General features: G+C 45.1%; 1 protein-coding gene across 2 annotated transcripts in view; it reads left to right on the forward strand.

Annotated features, from left to right (window-relative positions):
* USP5 (ubiquitin specific peptidase 5) overlaps window positions 1–16,039 on the forward strand; it is a 187,944-nt gene extending 171,905 nt beyond the window's left edge. For both annotated transcript variants that reach the window (XM_069243057.1, XM_069243058.1), the window contains one exon: window positions 15,320–16,039. In XM_069243057.1, the coding sequence (XP_069099158.1) occupies window positions 15,320–15,413 (94 nt within the window). In that variant the 3' untranslated portion in view covers window positions 15,414–16,039. The remainder of the gene's footprint in view (window positions 1–15,319) is intronic.
* Window positions 16,040–16,369: the final 330 nt, after the last annotated feature.

A 16,369-nucleotide genomic window follows, 5' to 3' on the forward strand; every position in this document is an offset into this window, starting at 1 on the left:
TAGGATGAAAAGAAGACTTGCCTTTCAAGAAAAGGACAAACAGCCACAGGCAAAGGTGGCAAAACAAACAACACCGCCACCATCCCCACCACCATCAACGCACACCTCACCGGTAGCCACTCCACCACTGATGCAATCCCCAACTCATACTGGAATGAGTCAGGATGATCCCGACGCATGGGATCTTTATGATGCTCCAGTGTCAGATAACAGCCCAGACTGTTACCCAGCGAGGCCGTCGCCACCTGAGGACAGTACAGCTTATACACAGGTGGTGTCAAGAGCAGCTGCATTTCATAACGTCACCTTGCACGCAGAACCTATTGAGGATGACTTTTTGTTTAATACACTATCCTCCAAACATAGCCAATATCAAAGCTTACCTATGCTACCCGGAATGCTAAAACACTCCAAACAGGTGTTTCAGGAGCCTGTGAAGGGCAGGGCCATAACTCCAAGAGTAGGAAAAAAGTACAAGCCACCGCCAACAGACCCTGTATATATCACGCAGCAATTAACACCAGACTCTGTGGTAGTATGGGCAGCTCGCAAGAGAGCAAACTCTCACACCTCAGGAGACGCACCACCTCCAGACAAGGAGAGTCGCAAGTTCGACGCTGCGGGGAAAAGGGTTGCAGCACAAGCTGCCAGCCAATGGCGTATTGCCAACTCACAGGCACTGCTGGCAAGATATGATAGGGCTCATTGGGACGAAATGCAACATTTCATTGAGCACTTACCCAAAGAGTTCCAGAAGAGGGCACAACAAGTGGTGGAAGAAGGACAAAGTATCTCAAATAATCAGATACGGTCAGCAATGGATGCAGCAGATACAGCTGCTAGGACAGTAAATACAGCAGTAACCATAAGGAGACACGCATGGTTGCGTACGTCAGGATTCAAGCCGGAAATACAACAAGCCGTGCTTAATATGCCTTTTAACGGACAGCAGTTGTTTGGGCCGGAGGTGGACACTGCTATCGAAAAACTCAAAAAAGACACTGATACGGCCAAAGCCATGGGCGCACTCTACTCCCCACAGAGCAGAGGCACATTTCGCAAAACGCAGTTTAGAGGGGGGTTTCGAGGACAAACTACAGAACCCACAACCTCACAAACAAGGCCCACTTATCAGAGCCAATATCAGCGGGGAAGTTTTCGGGGACAATATAGAGGGGGACAATTCCAAAAGAGTAAAGGGAAGTTCCAAAGTCCCAAAACTCCTCAAAACAAGCAGTGACTTCCAAGTCACAAATCCCCCAACACCTAACACCTGTAGGGGGAAGGCTAACCAAGTGTTCGATGGCATATGTTGCTGCAGATACACATGTGTGGCACAGTCCGCTGCCTGGTGTTGGGCTCGGAGTATTACAAGTTGTTTTTCTTCGAAGAAGTCTTTTTGGTCACGGGACCGAAGGACTCCTCCCTCTTTGGCTCCATTGCGCATGGGCGTCGACTCCATCTTAGATTGTTTTTTTCCGCTGTCGGGTTCGGACGTATTCCTTTTCGCTCCGTGTTTCGGTTCGGAAAGTTAGTCAGAATCTCGGAAGAAAGCGTCGGTATTGTTCCGTTCGGTATCGGGATAGTTAGGTACATCGACACCGATCATCGGAAGACTTTGGGGTAGTTTCGATCCCCCATCGGGGCCTGGTCGGCCCGACCGCGTGCGACATCGAAGCCGATGGAACGGACCCCGTTTCGTTTCTGCCCAAAATGTCACAGTAAGTATCCTTATACAGATCAGCACTTGGTCTGTAACTTGTGCTTGTCCCCCGAGCACAAGGAGGATACCTGTGAAGCCTGTCGAGCCTTCCGGTCCAGAAAAACACTCCGGGACCGAAGAGCCAGGCGTCAACAAATGGCGTCCACGTCGACAAAACAACGTTTCGACGAGGAAGAGGAAACATTCTCGGTTCCGGAATCAGAATCCGGAGACTCCGACGTCGAACAACAGCAACAAACCGTGAGTAAGACGTCGAAAAGTAAATCCATCGACAAACCGAAAGCCCAGGGGACGCCACTGCCAACAGGCCATGGCTCGACCCATAAAACAGGCGACCCGTCGAAGGCGCCGAAAAAGGGCACGCCCATAGCGAAGACACCCGACTCCGGTCGAGGGACCGCCATGGAGCAACCTCGGAGCCGAGAAAGCGGCTCCGAGAGACAAAAACAAGATACCGGCACCGAAAAACATCGGCACCGAGAATCCATGCCGAAAGGAACAAAAATTCTGTCGGTGCCGAAACCGAAAAAAGATTCTCTCTCGGCGCCGAAAAATACCACACCTTCATCCTACTCAGAGGAACAAGGAATAAGTGGCCAAATGCACAGATTTGGACAAGAGCTCCAAAGTGTAGAATCGGACTACACACAAAAGAGACTGTACATCCAGCACGACACAGGGAAAATATCAACCCTTCCCCCAATCATGAGGAAAAGAAGGATCGAACTTCCAAAGGATGACGCACAACCACAAGCCAAAGTGGTTAAAAAAGTCACGCCTCCGCCCTCTCGACCACAGGCATCGCCGGCACAAACACCGCCACAAATGCACTCACCAGCGCAAACTACCATAAGTCATGACGATCAGGATCAAGACCCTTGGGACCTGTATGACACCCCAGTGCCGGACAATGATCCCGAGTCATACCCCACAATGCCGTCACCGCCAGAGGACAGTACCTCATACTCGCAACTGGTGGCTAGGGCAGCAGAATTCCACAATGTCCAACTGCATTCCGATCCTATAGAGGATGATTTTTTATTTAACACCCTCTCGGCTACACACAGCCAATATCAATGTCTCCCAATGCTACCAGGGATGTTACGGCACGCAAATTTTTTTTTGAAGAGCCCGTAAAATCAAGAGCCATCACCCCAAGGGTGGATAAGAAATACAAACCACCACCCACAGACCCAGCGTTTATTACTTCGCAGTTACCACCTGACTCCGTGGTAGTAGGGGCAGCAAGAGAGCAAATTCACATACATCTGGCGACGCCCCACCTCCGGACAAAGAAAGCCGAAAATTTGATGCGGCAGGGAAAAGAGTAGCATCACAGGCAGCCAACCAGTGGCGCATCGCAAATTCACAAGCGCTGCTGGCCAGATATGACCGAGCACACTGGGACGAGATGCAACTTCTCGTAGACCATCTTCCCCAGGAATACCAAAACAGGGCGCAGCAAATAGTGGAAGAGGGACAAACGATCTCAAACAATCAAATCCGCTCTTCACTAGACGCAGCCGATACTGCAGCGAGAACAGTCAACACTGCTGTCACCATAAGGAGACACGCTTGGCTACGCACTTCAGGCTTCAAACCTGAAATCCAGCAGGCTGTCCTTAATATGCCCTTCAACGAGAAACAACTTTTTGGCTCTGAAGTGGACACAGCCATTGAAAAACTTAAAAAGGACACAGACACGGCCAAGGCCATGGGCGCACTCTACTCCCCGCAGAGCAGAGGCTCTTTCAGAAAAACTCCATTTAGAGGGGGGTTTCGTGGCCAACCCACAGACACCACCAGCCAACAAACAAGAACCACACCATATCAGGGTTCCTTCCAAAGGGGAGGTTTCAGGGGATATCGGGGGGGGTCAATTCCCAAGGAGTAGGGGAAGATTCCAGACTCCAAAAACACCTCCACCTAAACAGTGACTTTCAAGTCACGCAACCCCTTCACTCAACACCAGTGGGGGGAAGACTAAGCCAATTCTACCAATCTTGGCAACAGATTACAACAGACAATTGGGTATTAGCAATAATCCAACATGGCTATTGCATAGAATTCCACAACTTCCCACCAAACATCCCCCCCCAAAACACGCAAAATGTCACCACAACATTTAGAACTTTTAGGACTAGAAGTTCAAGCACTACTGCAAAAGGATGCAATAGAGTTAGTACCAGTACAACAAAAAAACACAGGAGTTTACTCCCTGTACTTTCTAATTCCAAAAAAAGACAAAACATTAAGACCAATATTAGATCTCAGGACACTAAATACCTACATCATATCGGACCATTTTCACATGGTCACACTACAAGACATCATTCCACTGCTCAAACAGCAAGATTACATGACCACATTAGACCTAAAGGATGCGTACTTTCATATACCAATACACCCTTCTCACAGAAAAAACCTACGGTTCGTATTCAAAGGAATACATTACCAATTCAAGGTGTTGCCATTCGGAATAACAACTGCACCAAGAGTGTTCACAAAATGTCTAGCAGTAGTAGCAGCACACATCAGGAGACAACAGATACATGTGTTCCCTTACCTAGACGATTGGCTAATCAAGACCAACACAGTAAAAAAATGCGCAAACGACACCACATTTGTCATACAAACCCTACACAAACTGGGGTTTTCCATCAACTATACAAAATCACACCTAGAACCGTGTCAAACACAACAATATCTAGGAGCAACCATCAACACATCAAAAGGAATTGCCACTCCAAGTCCACAAAGAGTGCAGGCATTCCACAAGGTAATAAGTGCTATGTTTCCAAACCAAACGATACAAGCAAAACATGTGCTAAAACTTCTAGGCATGATGTCATCATGCATAGCCATTGTCCCAAACGCAAGACTACACATGCGACCCTTACAACAGTGTCTAGCATCACAATGGTCACAGGCACAGGGTCAACTTCAAAATCTGGTGTTGGTAAACCGCCAAACATACCTCTCGCTTCTATGGTGGAACAGCAAAAATTTAAACAAAGGGCGGACATTTCAGGACCCAGTGCCTCAATACGTTATAACAACAGACGCTTCCATGACAGGGTGGGGAGCACACCTCAATCACCACAGCATTCAAGGACAATGGGATATACACGAAACAAAATTTCATATCAATTACCTAGAACTGTTAGCAGTATTTCTAGCGTTAAAAGCCTTCCAACCCATAATAACACACAAATACATTCTTGTCAAAACAGACAACATGACAACAATGTATTATTTAAACAAACAAGGAGGAACACACTCAACACTATTGTGCCTCCTAACACAAAGAATTTGGCAGTGGGCGATTCACAACAACATTCGCCTAATAGCACAATTTATTCCAGGAATACAAAACCAACTAGCAGACAACCTTTCGCGAGACCACCAACAAGTCCACGAATGGGAAATTCACCCCCAAGTTCTGAACAAGTACTTTCAAATTTGGGGAACACCCCAAATAGATTTATTCGCAACAAAAGAAAACTCAAAATGCCAAAACTTCGCATCCAGGTACCCACACCGCGAATCACAAGGCAATGCTCTATGGATGAGTTGGTCAGGGATATTTGCGTACGCTTTTCCCCCTCTCCCTCTCCTTCCATATCTAGTAAACAAGTTGAGTCAAAACCAACTCAAACTCATACTGATAGCACCCACATGGGCAAGACAACCTTGGTATACAACTCTACTAGACCTTTCACTAGTACCGCATGTCAAACTACCCAACAGGCCAGATCTGTTAACACAACACAAACAACAGATCAGGCATCCAAACCCAGCATCATTGAATCTGGCAATTTGGCTCCTGAAGTCCTAGAATTCGGACACTTAGACCTCACACAAGAATGCATGGAGGTCATAAAACAAGCTAGAAAACCTTCCACTAGACACTGCTATGCATCTAAGTGGAAAAGATTTGTTTACTACTGCCATTCCAATCAAATACAACCATTACATGCCTCTACTAAAGACATAGTAGGATACTTACTACATTTGCAAAAAGCAAATCTCGCTTTTTCATCTATAAAAATACACCTCGCAGCAATATCTGCTTACCTACAAACTACTCATTCATCGTCTCTATTTAGAATACCAGTTATTAAAGCATTCATGGAAGGGCTAAAAAGAATTATACTGTAGGAAGTTGGCTCTGTATGTGCTATTTCAAAGTAAGGAATAGCATGCACAGAGTCCAAGGGTTCCCCTTAGAGGTAAAATAGTGGTAAAAATAGATAATACTAATGCTCTATTTTGTGGTAGTGTGGTCGAGCAGTAGGCTTATCCGAGGAGTAGTGTTAAGCATTTGTTGTACATACACAAGACAATAAATGAGGTACACACACTCAGAGACAAATCCAGCCAATAGGTTTTTATATAGAAAAATATCTTTTCTTAGTTTATTTTAAGAACCACAGGTTCAAATTCTACATGTAATATCTCATTCGAAAGGTATTGCAGGTAAGTACTTTAGGAACTTCAAATCATCAAAATTGCATGTATACTTTTCAAGTTATTGACAAATAGCTGTTTTAAAAGTGGACACTTAGTGCAATTTTCACAGTTCCTGGGGGAGGTAAGTTTTTGTTAGTTTTACCAGGTAAGTAGGACACTTACAGGGTTCAGTTCTTGGTCCAAGGTAGCCCACCGTTGGGGGTTCAGAGCAACCCCAAAGTCACCACACCAGCAGCTCAGGGCCGGTCAGGTGCAGAGTTCAAAGTGGTGCCCAAAACACATAGGCTAGAATGGAGAGAAGGGGGTGCCCCGGTTCCGGTCTGCTTGCAGGTAAGTACCCGCGTCTTCGGAGGGCAGACCAGGGGGGTTTTGTAGGGCACCGGGGGGGACACAAGTCCACACAGAAATTTCACCCTCAGCAGCGCGGGGGCGGCCGGGTGCAGTGTAGAAACAAGCGTCGGGTTTTCAATGTTAGTCTATGAGAGATCTCGGGATCTCTTCAGCGCTGCAGGCAGGCAAGGGGGGGATTCCTCGGGGAAACCTCCACTTGGGCAAGGGAGAGGGACTCCTGGGGGTCACTTCTCCAGTGAAAGTCCGGTCCTTCAGGTCCTGGGGGCTGCGGGTGCAGGGTCTCTCCCAGGCGTCGGGACTTTAGGTTCAAAGAGTCGCGGTCAGGGGAAGCCTCGGGATTCCCTCTGCAGGCGGCGCTGTGGGGGCTCAGGGGGGACAGGTTTTGGTACTCACAGTATCAGAGTAGTCCTGGGGTCCCTCCTGAGGTGTTGGATCGCCACCAGCCGAGTCGGGGTCGCCGGGTGCAGTGTTGCAAGTCTCACGCTTCTTGCGGGGAGCTTGCAGGGTTCTTTAAAGCTGCTGGAAACAAAGTTGCAGCTTTTCTTGGAGCAGGTCCGCTGTCCTCGGGAGTTTCTTGTCTTTTCGAAGCAGGGGCAGTCCTCAGAGGATGTCGAGGTCGCTGGTCCCTTTGGAAGGCGTCGCTGGAGCAGGATCTTTGGAAGGCAGGAGACAGGCCGGTGAGTTTCTGGAGCCAAGGCAGTTGTCGTCTTCTGGTCTTCCGCTGCAGGGGTTTTCAGCTAGGCAGTCCTTCTTCTTGTAGTTGCAGGAATCTAACTTTCTAGGGTTCAGGGTAGCCCTTAAATACTAAATTTAAGGGCGTGTTTAGGTCTGGGGGGTTAGTAGCCAATGGCTACTAGCCCTGAGGGTGGGTACACCCTCTTTGTGCCTCCTCCCAAGGGGAGGGGGTCACAATCCTAACCCTATTGGGGGAATCCTCCATCTGCAAGATGGAGGATTTCTAAAAGTTAGTCACCTCAGCTCAGGACACCTTAGGGGCTGTCCTGACTGGCCAGTGACTCCTCCTTGTTATTCTCATTATTTTCTCCGGCCTTGCCGCCAAAAGTGGGGCCTGGCCGGAGGGGGCGGGCAACTCCACTAGCTGGAGTGTCCTGCTGGGTTGGCACAAAGGAGGTGAGCCTTTGAGGCTCACCGCCAGGTGTGACAATTCCTGCCTGGGAGAGGTGTTAGCATCTCCACCCAGTGCAGGCTTTGTTACTGGCCTCAGAGTGACAAAGGCACTCTCCCCATGGGGCCAGCAACATGTCTCGGTTTGTGGCAGGCTGCTAAAACTAGTCAGCCTACACAGATAGTCGGTTAAGTTTCAGGGGGCACCTCTAAGGTGCCCTCTGTGGTGTATTTTACAATAAAATGTACACTGGCATCAGTGTGCATTTATTGTGCTGAGAAGTTTGATACCAAACTTCCCAGTTTTCAGTGTAGCCATTATGGTGCTGTGGAGTTCGTGTTTGACAGACTCCCAGACCATATACTCTTATGGCTACCCTGTACTTACAATGTCTAAGGTTTTGTTTAGACACTGTAGGGGTACCATGCTCATGCACTGGTACCCTCACCTATGGTATAGTGCACCCTGCCTTAGGGCTGTAAGGCCTGCTAGAGGGGTGTCTTACCTATACTGCATAGGCAGTGAGAGGCTGGCATGGCACCCTGAGGGGAGTGCCATGTCGACTTACTCGTTTTGTCCTCACTAGCACACACAAGCTGGCAAGCAGTGTGTCTGTGCTGAGTGAGAGGTCTCCAGGGTGGCATAAGACATGCTGCAGCCCTTAGAGACCTTCCTTGGCATCAGGGCCCTTGGTACTAGAAGTACCAGTTACAAGGGACTTATCTGGATGCCAGGGTCTGCCAATTGTGGATACAAAAGTACAGGTTAGGGAAAGAACACTGGTGCTGGGGCCTGGTTAGCAGGCCTCAGCACACTTTCAATTGTAAACATAGCATCAGCAAAGGCAAAAAGTCAGGGGGCAACCATGCCAAGGAGGCATTTCCTTACACATACCACCAAGAACACCACCAGTTCCTTCATGGAATCTTAACATCGTCTTAACAAGACTCATGGGTCCACCTTTCGAACCCATGCATTCCTGTGAAATGCAATATCTAACCTGGAAGGTCGCATTTCTCATTGCAATCACATCCCTCAGAAGAGTAAGTGAAATACAGGCATTTACCATACAAGAACCATTTATTCAAATACACAACAATAAAATAGTTCTAAGAACAAATCCAAAATTTCTGCCAAAAGTAATCTCACCATTCCATTTAAATCAAACAGTAGAATTGCCAGTGTTCTTCCCACAACCAAATTCTGTGGCTGAAAGGGCACTACATACATTAGACGTCAAAAGAGCACTAATGTATTACATTGACAGAACAAAGCTAATCAGAAAAACAAAACAACTGTTCATAGCTTTTCAAAAACCACACATAGGAAATCCAATCTCTAAACAAGGCATTGCTAGATGGATAGTCAGATGCATTCAAACATGCTATCTTAAAGCCAAAAGAGAATTGCCTATTACATCAAAGGCACACTCAACCAGAAAGAAAGGTGCTACAATGGCCTTTCTAGGAAACATTCCTATGAGCGAAATATGTAAGGCTGCAACCTGGTCTACGCCTCACACGTTTACTAAACACTACTGTGTAGACGTACTAAATGCACAACAAGCTACAGTGGGCCAAGCTGTACTAAGAACATTATTCCAAACTACTTCAACTCCTACAGGCTAAACCACCGCTTTTAGGGGAGGTAACTGCTTTATAATCTATGCCACACATGTGTATCTGCAGCAACATATGCCATCGAACTGAAAATGTCACTTACCCAGTGTACATCTGTTCGTGGCATTAGTCGCTGCAGATTCACATGTACCCTCCCACCTCCCCGGGAAGCCTGTAGCCGTTTAGAAGTAGATCATAAATCTTAAACATCTGAACATTTGTAAATAATTATTAGAAACTCTTAACGTACATACATATTCACTCCATTGCATGGGCACTATTTATACCAAACAACTCCATCCTCACCCTCTGCGGGGAAAACAATCTAAGATGGAGTCGACGCCCATGCGCAATGGAGCCAAAGAGGGAGGAGTCCTTCGGTCCCGTGACCAAAAAGACTTCTTCGAAGAAAAACAACTTGTAATACTCTGAGCCCAACACCAGGCAGCGGACTGTGCCACACATGTGAATCTGCAGCGACTAATGCCACGAACAGATGTACACTGGGTAAGTGACATTTTCATTTACAAACATTGGGAGGAAATAACTACAGACACTTGGGTCCTAGCAATTATCCAGCATGGTTATTGCATAGAATTTCACAAATTCCCTCCAAACTTCCCATCGAAAACACACAATATGTCAAAACAACACATGGATCTTATAGGACTAGAGGTCCAAGCGTTGCTACAAAAAGGAGCAATAGAATTAGTACCAATTCAACAGAAAAGAACAGGAGTTTACTCTCTATACTTTCTCATACCCAAAAAGGACAAGACTCTAAGACCCATATTAGATCTCAGAACATTAAATACTTACATCAAATCAGATCACTTTCACATGGTGACATTACAGGACGTAATCCCACTGCTCAAACAACAAGACTACATGACAACACTAGACCTAAAGGATGCATACTTCCATATACCGATACATCCTTCACACAGAAAGTACTTAAGGTTTGTATTCCAAGGGGTACATTACCAATTCAAAGTGTTGCCATTCGGGATAACAACTGCGCCAAGAGTTTTTACAAAATGCCTGGCAGTAGTAGCTGCTCATGTCAGAAGGCAGCAAATACATGTGTTCCCGTACCTAGACGATTGGTTAATCAAAACCAACACGCAAGAACGGTGTTCACAACACACAAAGTATGTCATAGAAACCCTCCACAAACTAGGTTTCTCGCTCAACTACACAAAGTCACACCTTCAGCCGTGTCAAACACAGCAATACTTAGGGGCGACAATCAACTCAACAAAAGGGATTGCCACTCCAAGTCCGCAAAGGGTACAGGCATTTCACAATGTAATACAGGCCATGTATCCAAAACAAAAGATACAAGTCAAGATGGTGATGAAACTACTAGGCATGATGGCCTCATGCATAGCCATTGTCCCAAACGCAAGATTGCACATGCGGCCCTTACAACAGTGCCTAGCATCACAATGGTCACAGGCACAGGGTCAACTTCTAGATCTAGTGTTGATAGACCGCCAAACATACACCTCGCTTCAATGGTGGAACAATATAAATTTAAACCAAGGGCGGCCTTTCCAAGACCCAGTGCCTCAATACGTAATAACGACAGATGCCTCCATGATAGGTTGGGGAGCACACCTCAACCAACACCGCATCCAAGGACAACGGGACACTCAGCAGAGACAGTTTCACATAAATCACTTAGAACTACTGGCAGTGTTTCTAGCGTTGAAAGCATTTCAACCTATAATAAGACACAAACACATTCTTGTCAAAACAGACAACATGACAACGATGTATTATCTGAACAAACAAGGAGGAACACACTCAACACAGTTGTGTCTCCTGGCACAAAGAATATGGCATTGGGCGATTCACAACCGCATTCGCCTTATAGCACAGTATATTCCAGGGATTCAGAATCAGTTAGCAGACAATCTCTCTCGGGATCACCAGCAGATCCACGAATGGGAGATTCACCCCCAAATACTAAACACCTACTTCCAAAGATGGGGAACACCACAAATAGACCTATTTGCAACAAAAGAAAACGCAAAATGCCAAAACTTCGCATCCAGATACCCACAGGATCAGTCTCGGGGAAATGCGTTATGGATGAGTTGGTCAGGAATATTTGCATACGCTTTTCCCCCTCTCCTTCCATATCTGGTAAACAAATTGAGCCAAAACAAACTCAAACTCATACTAATAGCACCAACTTGGGCAAGACAACCCTGGTATACAACACTACTAGACCTCTCAGTAGTGCCTCATGTCAAACTACCAAACAGACCAGATCTGTTAACCCAACACAAACAACAGATCAGACACCCAAATCCAGCATCGCTGAATCTAGCAATTTGGCTCCTGAAGTCTTAGAATTCGGACATCTAGACCTCACACAAGAATGTATGGAGGTCATAAAACAAGCTAGGAAACCAACCACAAGACATTGCTATGCAAATAAGTGGAAAAGATTTGTTTATTACTGCCATAATAAACAAATAGAACCCTTAAACGCATCTGCTAAAGACATCATCAGCTACCTACTGCACTTACAAAAGTCATAGCTAGCTTTTTCATCTATTAAAATTCATCTCACCGCTATTTCAGCTTATCTGCAAATTACGCATTCAACATCACTATTTAGGATCCCAGTCATAAAGGCTTTTATGGAGGGTCTGAAAAGAATTATCACCAAGGACGCCACCAGTTCCTTCGTGGAACCTTAACATTGTCTTAACACAGCTCATGGGTCCCCCGTTTGAACCCATGCACTCATGTGAGATACAATACTTAACACGGAAAGTAGCATTTCTAATTGCCATCACATCTCTAAGAAGAGTAAGTGAGATACAAGCATTTACCATACAAGAACCCTTTATTCAACTACACAAGCATAAAGTAGTTTTACGAACAAATCCTAAGTTCTTACCAAAAGTCATATCACCGTTCCACTTGAATCAAACAGTGGAACTACCAGTGTTTTTTCAAGAGCCAGATTCTGTAGCTGAAAGAGCACTACATACATTAGACATCAAAAAAGCGTTAATGTACTACATTGACAGAACAAAACAAATTCGAAAAACCAAACAATTGTTCGTTGCTTTCCAAAAACCTCATACAGGAAACCCAATATCCAAACAAGGCATTGCTAGATGGATAGTTAAATGCATTCAAACCTGTTATCTCAAAGCAAAAAGAGAACTGCCTATAACACCAAAGGCACACTCAACTAGAAAGAAAGGTGCTACCATGGCCTTTCTAGGAAACATTCAAATGACTGAAATATGTAAGGCAGCCACATGGTCTACGCCTCATACGTTTACCAAACACTACTGCATGGATGTGTTAACAACACAACAAGCCACAGTAGGACAAGCAGTACTACGAACTTTGTTCCAAACAACTTCAACTCCTACAGTCTGAACCACCGCTTTTGGGGGAGATAACTGCTTATTAGTCTATGCACAGCATGTGTATCTGCAGCTACACATGCCATCAAACGGAAAATGTCACTTACCCAGTGTACATCTGTTCGTGGCATGGGACGCTGCAGATTCACATGCGCCCGCCCGCCTCCCCGGGAGTCTGTAGCCGTTTGAAGTTGATCTTGAACATTTGTAAATTCGTAAATATATCACTTTAAACCACATTATGTACATACATACTTACTCCATTGCATGGGCACTATTACCATAATACACAACTCCTACCTCACCCTCTGCGGGGAAAACAATCTAAGATGGAGTTGACGCCCATGCGCAATGGAGCTGAAAGGGGAGGAGTCCCTCGATCTCGTGAATCGAAAAAGACTTCTTCGAAGAAAAACAACTTGTAACACTCCGAGCCCAACACTAGATGGCGGGATGTGCAACGCATGTGAATCTGCAGCGTCCCATGCCACGAACAGATGTACACTGGGTAAGTGACATATAGATATATATATATATATATATATATATATATATATATATATATGGAAAATATCTGTCTGAGTAAATCCATTACCTCAATCAGACAGAAAGGTTAGCACCAAAGCATGGATCTAAATCCATTACCTACTCAGCTTCCGCGGATGATATAATTATCCTGTCACTAACACCGTTGTGCTTGCAATCCCAGCTATCAACACTACAAGAATATAATCAAGAGAAAATCAACCTGTTGAAAATCAAAGTCATGTCATTTTGTCAAACTCTAAAACAACTAAAATGGAAAATTAAAGTTAACCCTATTAAACACGCTAGTAACTTTGATTACTTAGCCTTAACAGCTGATAAAAATGTATCATGGTCCGACCACATTTTAAAAAGGAAAGAGGAAGCAAAAACCATTTCACAATCAGAAAATAGATTTTTTTTTTTATACCTATGGAGGACAAGCCATTATTCAATCACCTAATATAATCAACTTAAAGTTTATCCCACCCCTTTTTATATGCTTCTGTTGCTTTCAACAACAAGAGAATTAACGCCCTGAACACAATCTGTATGAAAGAGATCAATGTCTACTTAAATTACAACCATCCACTCCCCACAGAAAAATAAGAGCGTTATTTACATTTTGATGGATGGCTCGCCATTTTGCTTTGGGAGCAGAGTAAATTACTCCGTCCCGATGATGGAGGGACCGCCAGCCAAATTTATAAATGACCGCCAAGCAGGCTGTTACTAATAAAGCATTGGAGGAACCACTGTTGCGGTGTTTCCTGTCAATGCATCTCGGTGTTTGGGGGTAGGGCTGCGTCAGCATGCTGCAACCCTGCATCAAACAGTATTTTGTTTTTTTATTTTAAGTAACAAAATCTCAAAACTGTATTTTCTTTTTGAAGATTAAAAAACAATGGTCACCTCGCCATGGGAGTCATCTCCGATTGAAGGGGAGAGTCATTATGTGGATTTTACTGTCCCTCACCACCAGGGTTTACCCAGTGGTGACGGGCAGTCAAAAAAAGTTACGTTTCTGCTCATCCTGATTGGCCGGGAGGACATATAGCTGTTTCTCCGACGGCCCATACTACGTCAGGCCTTTGAAGAGGTTTGGCTATGGCGGTGATGGAGTAGTCCTTGCCATAGCCAAACTGAAGGTCTGCTTGCGTTTAAGTATGGCGGGTGGACCTTTATGTTGGCTGTATTGATACTCTGTCACTATTGTGTCGAAGTATACATACCGCCATCATATAAATCAGGCCCCAAGTCTTGAGTTATCTTTAGCATCATTAACCTGAATCTTTGTCTGTGATTTTTTTCTGTGCAGATTATCATTCCTGAAACCAGCTGAAATTCAAGAATAAATAAAAACTGGAGGATTCACTACTAACTTGAGTCTTGCAACCGTAGACAAGGTTACCACAGACAATAACCTCTAGACGCTAATAGCTCTCAAAGATTTTACGATGGATAGTAGTGCTAATATTCTATTGAATTAGTGGACATTATTCTATTTGTTAACCCAATCACAAGCCAATTTTGACATGACTGTCATTGCCATTTTTTGTTGCATATATGACACGTTTATGTTTGTGATACACATTTGCATCTTTAAGTTGGTTGTAGTTAGCATGAGGAGGCTTCATTGCCTTGTACTGCTCTTCTTTTTGGGACCACAGCAGGGCACAGAAAGTTTAATAGCTTTACTGACTGGCTGGCATCTACCTACCATGTAGTTTCATTACAGTGTTCACATTTGGCGAGTACAAATGTCACAAGGCATTCTGGGACTGCACTAGTCCGATTCCTCTCTCCGTAGATAAGTGAGGTGCAGAAAAAGCAAGATATTCTGTAATTCAGGAGAGGACCGATTGACCCTTAACTTCACCTTATTGTACTCTTGCTTCCTCGTATGCTGGTTTCTTGACACATTTGGGTGGCTGCATTTTCCTTGCTCCAGGCATATCTTGTTACATTGAATGTCTGTCTCCCATCACCCAGAGTCCTTCCTTTATTGTTTCTAATAGGTAGTCGTCTTATTTTAGTTTCCTGAAATCTTGTGTTGCAATTTTTCTCACATATTCAGTTTTTTTGTTTTGTGTGTTTGCTGCAGGTGGGTGATCTACAATGACCAGAAAGTCTGTGCATCTGAGAAACCTCCAAAGGATTTGGGCTACATCTATTTTTATCAACGTGTGCCGAGCTAGAGATGTCTTCCATCCTTCTGCACCACTGCCACCTCTTCCAGGAACAGGGGGAGTTGAGCTCAAGGCAGAGTCAGCTGGGGTGTGATCGAGAGAAGATGAACAGAGAGAAAGAGACCGAGTGAGCTGAGCAAGCCTCCCTCTTAGTTCACACACCTCTGCTCTTTCTTTTGTTCTACACAGACCTCACTCGTGTTTTGTTTCTGTGGCTATGAAGGGATGGGACTCTGATCTGGAAAGTAGAGTCAGAATTCCTATGGAGAAGCTATGGTTACTAAGGCAGGGGCTCGCAACTGGATTGTTAAATGTATACACCAAGACCCCCAATGCTTTGCTTCTAGTAGCCATCTCCATACTGGCGCCCATGCTCCGCTAGTCCCTCTTCCCACAGCTGTGTGGCTTAGTGCTTCGGTGTGGCGGTGGAGGCGCTACAGCACCCCCTTTCTCCTATTATTGCCCCTCTCTGCTGCAAGCTCGACACTCTGCAGGTGATTGACGTGAGGCGGCAGTGCCGTCACCAGAGAAAATATTCTGAAGCTGAAAGAAATGGAGTGGATTCTATCTCAACCTTTTCTCCAGAGTATCATAAGGAAATGGACATGTGTGAAAATAAACCATTATTACAAGGATGTGTCATTTTTTCCCTTTATGTGCATGCTGGTATTTAGCTAGTTTGCTTAGTTCATATTGCGGACCGATTCTCCATTATATTCATAGACCTGTGGGATCTAGGAACAACTTTTTAAGAGATCTTTTTTTAAAATTATGTTCATAACGTGTGGTTGTAGATGCCATTGTTCTGTGTACTCTTGCTCCTCACTGTTGGGTGTAGACATTTGCAAGTATTCTAGTCACCAGACCTATTGTGAGTCTACACTTGGCCCAGAAGCAGCAGGACAAAGACTTCACTTCAGATCGTTGATTAGACGTTCGCGTGTCAAATCTGGGACTGACAACCG

This window comes from Pleurodeles waltl, chromosome 7, assembly GCF_031143425.1.
Source record: "Pleurodeles waltl isolate 20211129_DDA chromosome 7, aPleWal1.hap1.20221129, whole genome shotgun sequence".
Taxonomy (NCBI): domain Eukaryota; kingdom Metazoa; phylum Chordata; class Amphibia; order Caudata; family Salamandridae; genus Pleurodeles; species Pleurodeles waltl.